At 21.1% G+C, this 14,706-nt stretch overlaps 5 protein-coding genes across 5 annotated transcripts; 2 read left to right on the top strand and 3 right to left on the bottom strand.

Annotated features, from left to right (window-relative positions):
* Positions 1–760: 760 nt before the first annotated feature.
* LOC102677083 (protein lethal(2)essential for life-like) lies at positions 761–1,744 on the bottom strand. Its single transcript, XM_006625078.2, has one exon. It carries the CDS (start codon positions 1,587–1,589, stop codon positions 942–944), a length of 648 nt encoding a protein of 215 aa, XP_006625141.1. The 5' UTR covers positions 1,590–1,744; the 3' UTR covers positions 761–941.
* Positions 1,745–4,564: 2,820 nt separating this feature from the next.
* Positions 4,565–5,616, top strand: LOC102677505 (protein lethal(2)essential for life-like). The gene is made up of 2 exons (XM_006625081.2): positions 4,565–4,987; positions 5,207–5,616. Exons 1-2 carry the CDS (start codon positions 4,678–4,680, stop codon positions 5,452–5,454), a joined length of 558 nt encoding a protein of 185 aa, XP_006625144.1. The 5' UTR covers positions 4,565–4,677; the 3' UTR covers positions 5,455–5,616.
* Positions 5,617–6,616: 1,000 nt separating this feature from the next.
* On the bottom strand, positions 6,617–7,568 carry LOC102677366 (protein lethal(2)essential for life-like). The gene has a single exon (XM_006625080.2). The coding sequence runs from the start codon at positions 7,442–7,444 to the stop codon at positions 6,860–6,862; it is 585 nt and encodes a 194-aa protein (XP_006625143.1). The 5' UTR covers positions 7,445–7,568; the 3' UTR covers positions 6,617–6,859.
* Positions 7,569–8,958: 1,390 nt separating this feature from the next.
* LOC102677234 (protein lethal(2)essential for life-like) lies at positions 8,959–10,186 on the top strand. The gene has a single exon (XM_006625079.2). It carries the CDS (start codon positions 9,252–9,254, stop codon positions 9,882–9,884), a length of 633 nt encoding a protein of 210 aa, XP_006625142.1. The 5' UTR covers positions 8,959–9,251; the 3' UTR covers positions 9,885–10,186.
* A 790-nt stretch (positions 10,187–10,976) lies between these two features.
* Positions 10,977–11,844, bottom strand: LOC102677642. The gene is made up of 3 exons (XM_006625082.2): positions 11,635–11,844; positions 11,417–11,551; positions 10,977–11,325 (listed from the first exon to the last, which is right to left on the bottom strand). The coding sequence occupies exons 1-3, from the start codon at positions 11,687–11,689 to the stop codon at positions 11,048–11,050; spliced, it is 468 nt and encodes a 155-aa protein (XP_006625145.1). The 5' UTR covers positions 11,690–11,844; the 3' UTR covers positions 10,977–11,047.
* Between the last annotated feature and the right edge of the window lie 2,862 nt (positions 11,845–14,706).

Consider the following 14,706-nt stretch of genomic DNA (forward strand, 5'->3'; position numbering starts at 1 on the left):
GGCGTTTTGTCCGCAATATGATCTTACTTACGAGTTTGCGCGTAATGCACAACACATGCAAGACTGCCTCCTAAGTTTTGGCGCTAAATAATTAAAATATGCTCATTGAAATATTTTATATTGTAATATATTATATTAACAAGTTAATTATAAATTTGTTTGATCATATTGCCTATTTTTAAAATCTTTAATAATCTTTAAAATTATTAGAATTGTATTGTACAAAAGGCAATTAAGATATTATTTGTTTAGAATATTATAAATGAATTAAATGTAATAATAAGAAGATAATGAAATAATAAAAAAACAGAATAAATATAATACTTATTATACTAAGTAAGTTTCTAGTTTCTCATCCTCTTGCATCTTCTTTAATAGCAGAATGAGATGTAATCTATCTGCCATATATGAATATTCTATTGTTAAAGAGGATAGGTGTACAATGAAATCGTGTAAAATATTTTTATATTTTCACAAAGAGTTATCTTGTTTCGTAATAATACGTATTTCTAATAGAAAGTATTTCATAATTATAATTATTTATTCGTCTATAAGAAATAAAATTTAAAAATCTTAATATTTTATACTTTTTTTAACAAATATATATGTAGTTTAAAATAAATTTGTAAAAAAAAAGTATTTAGAATGAAAAAGAATAAATTTTTAAAAAGAATTAAAATATTAAATAAAATTATCCAAAGATTAGTTTTTAATAATTTATTATAGAAAAGAAAGGAGTCGTAGAAATTACACAATAAAATATTATTAAACTTTTTTTTTTATTAAAAAATTACGAAAAAATGAACAATATTTTATAACAAAAATTCATAAATTATCATTATTTATCATTCAATCATCATTAACTATAACAAAAAACAGTCTATACATATTAACATAGAAATAAATTAAAAGAAAATTATAGGAATAAGAAAGATTTAATTTTATTTTTTCTCTGGCATGTCTTTCGTCGGATTTTCTGTCATTTCCTCCCGATTTTCATTCTCAGAGACTGGTTTCTTCTCGTCAGCTGTTTGCTCTTTCGAATCAGTATGAAGAGCTGGTTTTCCTGTGAACTCGACTTTGATATTTCTCTCGTTCAAGTTTTCTTCAATCTGCTTCAATGGAGCCGTGATTATTAATATGCCATCGGAAGATATACTCGACGCCAATTTCTCTTCATCCACTTGTTCAGGTAACAAGTATTTTCTTATAAATTGTCTCGAGATTAAACCGTGCTCGTCTTTCTTTTCTTCGTGTTTCGCCTCTACCACGACCAATCGATTGATCAGTTTCACGTTGATCTCCTCGGGTTTAAATTGTTGGACGTCGAGTATCACTTTAAACGTATCCTTGTCCGCTGTAATGGTCGACGTGCCACCCTCGTCACGTCGCAAAAGCTCAGCCAAAGGTCGGTACAAGTCCAACATAGCTTTGTTGTTTAACGGCGAATACATTCTCGAATCGAATGAACTGGGAAAGATTAATTGTTCAGGATATAGGCCCATGCCAAAATTTTGATCCCAGATACGATGTGGACGATCCAAATCTGCCCACCAGGCAGAAAATAACAGCGGCAACAATGACATCATGTGTGTTCAGTCGAATTCAAGTTCCTCAAATCGATATTCTCTTTTAATATTTGAAAAATTTGAAATCGAAATTCACGTGTTTATATTCGAAAGAAATAGGTACAGCGTATTTCTTCTCAGCGATGTGTCCAATGTTTGAAGTTCAACTGGAGTTCTGTCTCAGCGTCCGCTATTTATGTATGGCTGAGTATCGTTGTAGTGGTGCGTCGTCTATACGCGGAGTTTCGAGAAGTTACTAGACTAAGAACAGAAATGCAATTCTCATGTTTGTTTTATCATTTTTGAGCCAATTAAATAATAATCGATATTTATATTATTTTGTTGTAATACTTACAAATTTAGATACGATGTTGTAATACTTATGAATTTAGATATGATTAATCGAATCGTATTGCTTTTGTTTACAATTATATTACGACAATTTTAACATTGCATTGTTCGAAAAATTATATTTATTATATTTAAAATTATTTTATTATTGAAATTAATGATATTAATGGATAATATAATAAACGTATCAAATACGTAAGTGAAAAAATGGTCATTGATCTTATTTTTCTTTATCAGGGATATAAAGAAATGTATGTATTTGAGAAAATAAAAATTAATATTATAATTTATAATTTTGCGGAAAATTTTATTGTTATATAAAAATTTTATATATATATTTGTATTTAAAATAAAAAATCATTTAATGTATAGGATATATTATTTTACATTTATTTTTGATTTTATTAACATTGAATTATTTCATTAAAGCTCTTATAATTTAAAACTTACCAAATATGAAACTATTGGAATTTTCTGGAAAGTTCCAAAAATTCGAGAAATGTTATAATCTTACGTACTCCATCACAAATTTGATGAATGCGTCTAAATGAATCATTCTTACGTATATACAACGTTATCTAATGATAATGCAATAATGATGCAAAAACATGCACCTATATCAATCAATTGAATCAAAAACATGAGAAATCAACAATTATATTATATATATTATATTATATTTATTTTATGTTACTATAAGAATTTCTAGAATTCTTTTCTCATTTTCTAGATTATATACATTATAATAAAGAATATTATAATAAAATATTTAAATAACATAACATTTATTTGTTTTGTTTGTTTTGTTTAAATAACATATTTTTATTGATAATAAAAAATAATTTAATATCTGATTTTTTAAATAAAAATTTTTATATTTATTAAAATTATAATATGTCAATGTATTGATTTTGATATTAAAGAGTTAAATATATTTTTATTATAATATATCGCTTATATATTATTAAATGCATTTAGAAAATTCTAATTTTGCATGATGTGGTGCGATTTATTATAATTAAAAAACAAAAGATGTAATTAGGTGTAATTTAAAATACCAACAATATATCGCATCTCTTATAATGAGGTGTTAATCTATGATAATTTTATATTATTTGTATATATTTTTTCGATGATAATCATGTAAAAAATGTGTAATTTATTTCCATGTGACAACTTTAGTTGTTTTAAATTTCGAAAAATATATTTTGAATATCATTATTATTAAATATATCAAATGTAATTATCAGAAATTATTTTAAATTGTTTTAACTTCTTGAGGATTATTATCACATATGCTTAAAAATATAATAGTATATCAATTATTTATGGATACATGTACATGTATAAATTATTTATCTTAAGCATTTTAAAATATTTTCTATCTCCTTTGTTTAATATTTAAAAATAGTTATGACTAAACAGTTAAAAAAAAAATTATCTTTTTTCGATTTTAATTTATTCACATTTGAAAATACATTTGTAAATAAATTAATATTGAGGAATAAAGTTCAACGATCGTGTTTATATACAGACATATCTATACATATCTATAATATGCATATGCATAGAAATGTTAAATGTTATGTAACATTGCGCACGGTCACGGTTTCCTTCGAAAACTTGTTTGAAAAGATCGATACGGACCAGCATATGACAACATTATTATACGTTATTAAAATATTAAATTTGAATGGAAAAAAATATTATTTAATATTTAAAAAATTAATAAAATAACATAAGAAAAAGAAAATATATTTATTATAATAATGTTTATATTATATCTCACAGTTCTTAAAAATTAATTCTATTAAAAATTATATAAAAACAATATAAATAAGGAAATTAACAAATTATTAATTCATATATTTTTTTTTTTTGTTAAATAAAATATTAAATAATTTTATACAATACATGACAGTATATGACAATAACAATACATGACAATATATATTTTATATAAACATAATATAACATTATATAAACATTATATAACAAATATATGTAAATATCGTTAATTAGATCATTAATTTATATTTTTATTTTTAGATGGCAAAAATAAATATCTTTTCTATATAGAAACTAAACTTGTATCTATTTACTATAAAGCTGATGCAATATTATTAGGCAGACAATGATGCAACTTATCTGGATAGGTAGAGGTGATGTGATTCTATACAAAATAAAATGATGAAACTTTTGTTAATAAGCATAAAATCTGAAAAATATATAAGTATGAATCATAAATTAATTTCAAACTTTTATGAAAAATTTATTGTAATATTATTGCATTGACTTCGTACATATTTTAATAGTGTATTCTAAATAATTTTAAATCGTAATAATATTCTAAAGTTTTTCATATATTTATTTTTATCTTTCTTTTAAATCTTTTTAGGAAAATATTAACAATAAAAAATTAAAGAAATAACAAATAGAAAAAATTTAATTTTCGCTCGAAAATATTTTGCTGTTTTTAATTATTAATTATTAATTAGTTATAAATAATCATGACATATAGATATGGCATTACGTCATTGATCGATTTAGAAATTTCTAGAAAAATCCAAAAAATATTCTAGAATTTTCATGAAAATTTTCAATCGTTATTTCACGCGCGTCTAAAGAGTATATATAGTTGCGCTGCCGGCATACGCTGTCAGTATACAGAGATCAAGTGAGGAGTGCGCACGTATTTCCGCATTGGATAACAAAGTTAATTCTTTCAAGAAAGTGTGAATAAAAGTAAAAATTCAAAATGAAGAGAGGAATGACATTAATTCCAAGATTGTTTTCCCATTGGTGGGAAGCATTAGAACAACCACATCGATTATTGGATCAGCATTTTGGAAGAGGATTGCGAGCAGATCAACTTTTTCCATCAATACCATTTAGATCATTTCCTTATAATTTTTCTCGACCATGGATAGATTGGGAACGAGAGGAAGATTGTGGCTGGTCCATAATGAGAAATGATAAAGATAAATTTCGAGTGATTCTTGACGTACAGCAATTTAAACCAGAAGAAATAAATGTCAAAGTTATTGACAATTTCATTGTTGTGGAAGGTAAGTTTTTTAAAGCAAACAGAATATTTTGAATGCAAGAATAGGAAAAAATTATATGAAAATATAAAAAAAAATAAGAATGTAATGATTATATGTATATTGCGCGCTTTTTTTATAGCATTGCAACATGTATAAAAGTATAAATAACTTAATACAATAAATATGAATATTTAAATATTGTATGTATATTCTAAATTTTATTAAATTTTATTTTTACAGGAAAACATGAAGACAAGGCAGATGATCATGGTTTAATTTCTAGACACTTTGTTAGAAAATATTTAGTACCAGATCAATGTGATCCTGAGAAAGCTGCAAGTAGTTTGTCTACAGATGGTATTTTAACAATAACAGCACCACTAAGACCTGAAGCTGCTGAGAGTAAAAGAGAAAAAACTATAAAAATCGAACAAACGGGGAAGCCTATGGTAGAAGATGAACCTCAGAAAATAAAACAAACACAATAAAAAATGAATTAATTTTGTATATTTAGTATTTTCGTGTGTTTATTTTTTATTATATTCATTAGCATACAGATAATTATAACTATTTTATATATATATATATATATTCAAAAGATGTTTGTTGCGATGAAGAATAAATGATGTGTAAATATATTATAAAAAATAGTATAATATTTCAGTATTATTTATATAACCTGTATTCCTTGTATTAAATTTTAATTAAGGACATTTTGATTAATTATAAAGAATTCTTTAGTAATATGTATACGTTTTGTATATATATATATTACATATACATTTTAATGAAAATTAAATGTATTGTTCAATGGAAATTATTTTAATATGTTTAATTTTTTAAATGCGAATATTATAATAAAAATTTAATACCATTTAAATTTTATTTTTTTAATTTTATTATTTAAATTTAAAAATTTGATATCATTTATTAATTATCTATTTTATAAGTTTTTATGAATTTTTTAATAAATGTACTAAAACTTTTGAAAGTGAAAGGAATTGGAAAATATACATATTAAAAATTAATAAACATGATTTTTTTACATTTATATTTGTACATCTATTGAAATCAAACAATATGTCTAAATTGTAATATCCATGTGTATTTTATCATGAAATTTGACATTATATTTTGTACTTTTGAAATTCATAAAAAAAATTAACTCTTAAATTTTTTTTTTAAACAAAAAATTCTTTAAAACAAATATTATTATTAATATTGTGCATACTAAGAATTCTAATTTTAATTAAAGAATAATATTTGCAATGGCTTTTATTAACAATTACAAATAATAATATATATTTTGGATAGTGTTTATTTTTTAAATAATACAACAGAAAATATAACGAATTTTTAATTATATGCTAAAATTTGATATTTTTTACTAAAAGATTTTCAAATAAGATATATCTATATCTTATTATATAAGATATATATAAGATATATATAAGATATATATATATATATATCTTATTATAATTTGTTATTATATTTGTTATAATTTTCAAAAATTTAAGAATTAAAGTTATGTTCAGATTTTCAAGAATAGAAAGAATTGAAAACTAGGAATGATAAGAAGATAAAATTCACAAAAAAATAAATATAATATTTAATTACAAATCTATTAAAACATAAAAAAAAATTACATAAATCTTATAAATCTATATTGGCAGAAATAATTATATAACATATACATATATATCTATTTACGTAATTATGAAAACAATATACATAAAAAAAAATGAAATAACTATTCACAATATATATTACATCACATCTTTAATAATACTATAATAATTTTAAATGTTGCGATAGGAATTTAATTGTAATTCAACAATAATAGTTATATTAGGAAATTTCATAAATGGCAGAAATATCTAATTGAAACTTTTATTTCTTCTCTTCGTTTTCTTCATTTTGGTTCTGCTGCTGCTTGGGTGGTTTCGTCTGGATTGCTGGTTTACCGGTTTGCTCGATTTTGATTACTCGTTCATTCTCTACATTTCCTTGATCCTTTCTTGGAGCAGTGATAGTAAGAACGCCATCAGATGATAACTTCGATGAGACTTGTTCAAGATCACATTGCTCTGGAATCAGATATTTTCTGACGAACTGACGTGAAATCCAACCATGCTCATCGCGTTTTTCCTCATGCTTTGCCGTAACAACGACAAATTTATCAACGACCTTAACATCGATTTCATGAGGTTCAAACTGTTGAACGTCAAGTACAACTTGGAATTTATCTTTGTCTGCTTGAACAGTTGAACTGCCTCTGTCACTGCGAAACAGTTCAGCCCAGTTCGGTCTGGAGATGTAAACGTTTCCTCTTCGTGGTTGTAAACATAACTCCAATCGGCTCGGTGATAACAATTGGTCCGGATAAAGGCCTAATCCGAAATTCTGATCCAAGAGACGATGCGGGCGATCCAGAGTCTCCCACCAATCAGAGAATAACAAAGGTACTAATGACATTTTGCGACGATTTAATTTGACAAATGTATTAATATCTAATGCTTTTATTTAGTGAAATTGAGTGAAATTCACTCAAACTTGCGATCTTCACTGTTTGGTTGCTAACAAAATACTGACGATAGCGGTTCTTATCGGCCGTATTTATATATGAGTTTGCGCAGTCGCGAAACTTCAAGAGAATTCGAGAACGGAGCAACTATTGAGTGGGCACTGTATAATACATATGTATATCTAGGTTAACAGTCAGAAAGAGTTTATTGTATGTATGAAATTAAAATTTTTCATATTTGTATTTTAAAATATGTACGTATATATTTCAAATATCTATAATAAGAATTAAATAAATAAGTTGTATTTTCATTTATAATTTATGTAATACTTAAGTATTCAAATTAAATATAGTTTATAATAAACTGTATAATATTATTTAAAATTTATTAATAAATTTAATAATATAATATTTATATTACATATAATTTATTTGAAAAAGAAAGTTTTTATAAAAATATATAAACATCTTTTTCGTCTTACTTATTTAAATTTAAGATTTTTATAATAATAGTATAATGATAGTAATTTCTTCAAAATTGTTTATTAACTATGTAAATTTTATATATATATAATTATTACATATAATGGATTTATTTAATACGTATATATTATTTCTAGAAAATTCAGTAGAGGAAATTTTTTAACTGGAAATATATTTATCAGATTAAAAAAATAAAAGAGATTAAAAAAACAAACTATCTTAAAGTAGAATTGTAAATCAAACAAAAAAATAAAAATGAATATTAATTATTGAATATATCATAAATTTTAAATAAAATCTTATAAACTTTAAGAAAATTAATTCATTTATCAATTATTTAATATTTTTTTATTAAGAAAATATAATTTCTAAATTCAAAATTATTAACTATTAATAATTGTTATTTGATTAATTTAATTTTGATTCTAGTTTTAATAATTTATTTTTGTTTGATGTAATAGCATTATCACAAAGATATAATAGCATTATCATCAAGAAATATTGGAAATAAAATATTTCTTTAAATAAATGTGTTTATAATTGTTGAAATTTGATTTTAACAAAATTGTCAATGATATAGAAATAATTATATTTTAATTAAAACAATATTGAAATTTTGTTTAAAATTATATAAAACATTAAGTATTTTTTTAAGTCGTTTAAACACAATTTTTATATATTTTTTGCAATATATTGTCAAAGTATAAAAATAGTATAATATAACAAAATAAAAATCTTATATATAATATTTTATAAGATTTTTCTAATGTAAAATGAATTATTATGTAAAATCAATATATATATATTATACAATATATTTTATAGAATAGAAGATTCATGAAGATTCGAAATTGTATAATTTTATTTACATGGACTAGTTGGTAATTGAATGTTCGCGCGTCTTTAAATAGAAACAATATTTTAAAATAGTTCTTATTTTATTTAAAATAATTAATTAAAAGTTAAAAATTAATATTTTGGCAATTAAAATTTTTCTATTTTCTACTAAGAAAAATTGATTTCTAGAAAACTCTATATGTTTCTTGATTATTGTTATCCCCACTTTTCATGACGTATGAAATATATATTCGCGCGTAGTAATCATTATAATAGAATTCGAACGAAACTATTGCATAAACATTTAGCCAAACATCTTATTGTGGCAAGCAACGTGAGTGAATAAAAAAAAAAAGCTTTACAAGAAAAGAAAATTTTAACTAAGAAAATAAATATTCGATAAGAGATTGAATTTATTTTTGAATTAAAAGAAAAACAATGTCTTTTTTGCCGGTATATCTTAACTGGGGGGAAGATTTGAAGAGATCTTATTATCCCTTTGACCAGCTTTTTGGACTTCCACTGAATTCTGAAGATTTATCAACATCTTTCTTGCCTGACGATACTGATATTTTAATGCTAAGACCTCGTCGCTGTTTTCGCAGATATCAGCCTTATAAAAGAATTATAGATCATACATCCAGTGGAACATCTACAATACAAGCTGATAAAAATAAATTTCAAGTATCATTGGATGTTCAACAATTTGCTCCAGAAGAAATGACTGTGAAAGTTGTGGGAAAGAATGTAGTTGTCGAAGGAAAACATGAAGAAAAACAGGATGAACATGGATGGATATCCAGGCAATTTGTACGAAAGTATATTGTACCAGAACAATGTGATATTGATCAATTAAAATCAAGTTTATCTTCTGATGGAATATTGATCATCACTGCACCAAGAAAAGAGATTGATCCAATATCAAAGAATGAAAAAATTATTAAAATTCAAATTACAGGAAAACCGGCTTTAAGAGATGATACAAAACCAATTGAAAAACAAAAGGAAAATCAAGTTCAGAAAAATCCTATATCACAAAGAGGACAAGAGCAGACAGTAAAAGCTGCTTAGGAAAATAATTTATTGTAAAATTGTGTTATAATTTTTTTAATACTTTGTTTTGCATATATAATTAATTTAAAGCTCAACTAAATTCTTTATGTAAATTTATTTTATATTTTCTAATAAATTAAGCAATTTAGTTTTAATTTTTCACATTTTAGATTTAAATATGATCTTAGATTAAATGACAAACTAAATTTGTAAAATAAATTTCTCATTTTTATAAGTTATTTATATATTATTTAAGATTCATGTGTCATAAACATGTTTTTTAATAAAACTGTTACTGTTTTTGTATTGTTTTTGTATAACTTTAAATTAAATATATATCCCATAATTTTATAATTTCATGTATCATTTTCAAATATAAATAAATATAACAAATTTTAAGATAATATTTTTATTTAAGATAATATTTTTTATGGATTATACATATAAAAATTAACATTTAATATTTAATAAGTTTAAAAAATTATTTTTTTGTTTAATAATGGACGGAATTTTAATATATATCTATTAAAAAGAAATTTATACTTATTGATGAAAAAATTGATAAAAAAATAGTAAATTTAGTAATATATATTATATATAAATTAAACAATTTAATTTTAATTTTTCAATACAATAAATCAATGTGTTTTCAATATTGTTTAATGTTTTAATATGATATTACTTCATATAAAAATAGTAATAATTTAATTTCTTTTAATTTATAAAAAGATTTTTGTGGACGGAAATATGACATAATTAGATATTATATATCTAAGAATAGATTTTATATTATGTTATTTTTACTATATTATGAATTTACTATTTGAAGCTAAATGTATTTTTTTATATAATATAATAAAAACTTTTAAAGATAGAAACATCAATATCAAATTTAAAATATTAATATCAAATTTTTTGTTGATTTTATGATTATTATCATTGAATTTTATGTAAAAATTGATATTTTTCATTTTTAAATGCTTATTTACACTATGTACAAAAAATTAAAAATTAAAAATTACAAATACTAAATTGTATCAAAATTTAACTGTATGCAGCTACTAATATAAGTAAATGCACTTAATTCAATTTTATAAAAAAAAACTTTGATATAATATTTATGTAATATTAAATATTAAATATTTATATTTATATTTAATATTTAATATCTTATAAATGTTTTATATTGCATATTGTATTCCAATACCTATAAATAACAATAGTATTGAAATATTAATATTATTAGAATTATTACATCTATGATCAAAATAACAGAAACACCATGTTACTTCATCATAATAATCTCTGTGAATATCTAATTGCCAAATAGAATTATTTACATAATGTCCTAATCTGACATCTTTTGCAGCTGGTCGACAACCTTCATACCGATCAGCTGGAATATCTGTTCTAAAACTACGAACAGAGCTTAAACAATCACGTGTTATCATTGTTTCAGCTGAAATATATATTTAATAATTAATTAATTAATAAATAAATTTTATATATGATTAATATCTAGAACTATATAGATTATAGAAAAAATTTACCTCCTTTTCTTTCAATAATTTTTACACATTTGTCATCATATTCTGGACATGTTTCTCCCCAATACCATAACCAATTCAAAAGTGTGCCACACCCAGGATGATTGCTATCACAGCGATAACAATATAAGCTTTCTCCTAAAAATGCAAATATATATTATAAAAATAATATTTGAAGATAGATTAACTATATCTTTTGCATAATAATAATTTAATTATACCTTGATTAATTAATAAAGTTAACAAAATAACAATCAGAAAAATTAATTTGTTCATTTTAACAATGATTTTAAATAGTTCTATAACTTTATAATTCTATTTTTTTAATAGTAGTTTAATATATAGTATAATATATAATGATAAAAAATATTTTAAATAATTTCTATACGATGTTACAGCAACAGTTGTCAAATACACATGAGTAATATATATATGATATATAGATCTTCATATGGAGAACATATGTTTTTTTTGTTGTCTAGTTGGTCATGCGTATTGTAAGATTCTAGTGATTTTCTGTATAAATTATGTAATGATATATGTGATCTTTTTATTGAGAATATTATTTTGATTAATAGTTTTTTTTTAAATAAACAACAAATATCATATCATTTATTAAATTTTAATATTTTTAATATCGAATCAACATGATGTATGAAATATATATATTTATAAAATATAAAGATAAAAAAATAAATATTTACAAAATATATATACATATACCAAATAATATAAAAAATTGAATCAAATAGATTTTTAATTAATAGATGATGAACAAAAAAATAATGAAGGTAAAAAAGATAAAAAAAATAATAAAATTAGTTAATTATCAGAATTATTAAATTATTAAATTAAATACATAAATTACAAAGAGTAAATATAGGCGAGGAGAGCAAAATGAAATAATGATAGAGATAGGATGAAAATTAGAGAAGTATAGTACCATTTTAAGAATATCGTAAATGAAATAGATATGTATGAAACAGGTAATAATAATAAAAAAGGATAGAAATAAAGTAAGAATTGATCATTAGTGCCATCTTTTGAGTAAAATCTTTCTCTAAAGTCATCTCTTCAAAAAATGATCACAAACTACATATAAAAAACTACATATAAATTGAAAAATATGGAAAGATAATTATTTTTTTCTATAAAGAAGTATGAAATATCAATAATTTTAATAATAAAAAAATAAAAAGAAAATTAAAACATTAATTAATTTCATCATATAATATTACAATTATAATAAATGAATTATTACATAAATAAAATGATAATAATTTATTCGATAACAGAATATGAATAGAATTTCTTAAATCACTGAAACTGTATTATGATTACATCCTGTTATAATGATTTTTTATAGGAAACTAATATCACGCGCTAAAATTTGCCTAGTGGTTCTTTGACTGGTTAACATCGTAAGCAAATTCGATAATCGAAATCGCATTAAAAATTAAAGCATTACATAATATATTTTAATTACATTAATTAACAATATATTACATATATTAATAATAATAATTTTTAATTTATTAATTATTTATTTCTATATTTGTATTTTTTTATTATTTCATTTATTTATTGATTTATCGATTATCGATTTATTGATTCATTTATTTGTATACTTTTTTATTCTATATATATATATATATGCATCAATTTATTTACTTATTTATTTATTCATATAATTATTTATTCATTCCTCTAATATTTAAATATTTTTGTATTCTTCTTTTGTTTACTTATGAATTCCCTTGTTTTTTTTATTATTTATGTACTATTTATGTATTTATTTATATATTTATTCAATCATTTCTTTATAGATTTTGTTATAGATTATTATAGTTAGTTTATTATAGTTCATTATTATTTGTTCTTTGATTAGTTCATTTATTTATGCATTATTTATGCATTATTTATTCATTTATTTCTCTATTTTCTTCTATATTTATTTATTTATATATAGACTTTATTAATTCTAAATTCCTTCATTTTATTTATTTATGTATCAATTTTTTTATTTTTTCCTATTTTATTTATTCATTTTCTTATATATTTATTTATTTGTTTAGTTTTACTTCATCTGTCAGTTTATTTTTTTTATATAAATAAAATTGAATGAAAATAAAATTTATATAATAAATTTTTATATAAGTAAAATTAAAAAATAAATAAATAATTAATTACCACTAAATAAAAAATTAAATAAATTATTATATAAAATAAATAAATGAGTAAATAAATTTAATAAATAAAAATAAATAAATAATAATAAATTAAAATAAATAAAAATAAATGGAAAACTAGATGGATAAAAAATAAATAACATAAATGAGGCAAATAAAAACGTTTACAATAAATTCTACAAATAAATCAGTAAATAAATGAATGAAATATATAAATTATATAAATTATATCATATATAAATATATAAATTAGAAAGTGAATGAAGAAAGAAATTGATGGATACATAAGTACTTAAAATAAAGAAATTTGCAACAAAATATATTTATAAATAAATCTAAAAGTCCATAAATCTAATATCTATAAATAAATTTAAATATGACTTATAAATAAATCACTACACAAATAATTGAATAAATGAATACATGAATAAATTTATAGACAACAAAACAAAAATTTGCAACAATATTTATAAATAAATTATAGAAAAATGAAATAATAGGTAAATACATAAATTGATACACATATCAAATAAAATAAAGAAATATTTGCAATAATGCTTACAAGTTAATTATTAAAAAAAATAAGTAAATAAATAAGTTGTTGCATCCATAGATAAACAAAAAAATTAATTTTGCAACAATATTAATAAATAAATTATTATAAAGTGAATAAATAATAAATAAATAAATTGATTCATACATAATTGTACAAAATAATGAAGTTTGCAATAATATATAAATATAATAATAATAAGTATTTCATTAAAAAATGAAAAGATAAATAAATTAATAAATAAATTGATGCATACATAAATGAGCAAAAGATTTAAGTTTACAACAATGTTTATAAACTTTTTTAAATCCTACTATACTTTTTTAAATCATTAAAAAAGTGAACAGTTAATAAATAAATAAATTGATGTATATATAAGTGAGAATAAAAATAAAATTTGCAGTAATATTTGTAAATAAATCATTAAAAAAATAAATAACTAATAAATAAATAAATTGATTCATATATAAATATACAAATAGATTAAATTTGCAACAATGTGTAAAAGTATTTCATTAAATAAATAAAAAAGTAAATAAATAAATTAATAA

Source organism: Apis dorsata, unplaced genomic scaffold, assembly GCF_000469605.1.
Source record: "Apis dorsata unplaced genomic scaffold, Apis dorsata 1.3 scaffold_1254, whole genome shotgun sequence".
Taxonomy (NCBI): domain Eukaryota; kingdom Metazoa; phylum Arthropoda; class Insecta; order Hymenoptera; family Apidae; genus Apis; species Apis dorsata.

Bases quoted from the DNA above. Each gene is read 5' to 3' on its own strand.
- LOC102677083 (XM_006625078.2), bottom strand. From the start codon at position 1,589: ATGATGTCATTGTTGCCGCTGTTATTTTCTGCCTGGTGGGCAGATTTG.
- LOC102677505 (XM_006625081.2), top strand. From the start codon at position 4,678: ATGAAGAGAGGAATGACATTAATTCCAAGATTGTTTTCCCATTGGTGG. The intron at 4,988-5,206 runs GTAAGTTTTTTA...TTATTTTTACAG, and splicing joins CAATTTCATTGTTGTGGAAG to GAAAACATGAAGACAAGGCA.
- LOC102677366 (XM_006625080.2), bottom strand. From the start codon at position 7,444: ATGTCATTAGTACCTTTGTTATTCTCTGATTGGTGGGAGACTCTGGAT.
- LOC102677234 (XM_006625079.2), top strand. From the start codon at position 9,252: ATGTCTTTTTTGCCGGTATATCTTAACTGGGGGGAAGATTTGAAGAGA.
- LOC102677642 (XM_006625082.2), bottom strand. From the start codon at position 11,689: ATGAACAAATTAATTTTTCTGATTGTTATTTTGTTAACTTTATTAATT. The intron at 11,552-11,634 runs GTATAATTAAAT...TTGCATTTTTAG, and splicing joins AACTTTATTAATTAATCAAG to GAGAAAGCTTATATTGTTAT. The intron at 11,326-11,416 runs GTAAATTTTTTC...TATATATTTCAG, and splicing joins AATTATTGAAAGAAAAGGAG to CTGAAACAATGATAACACGT.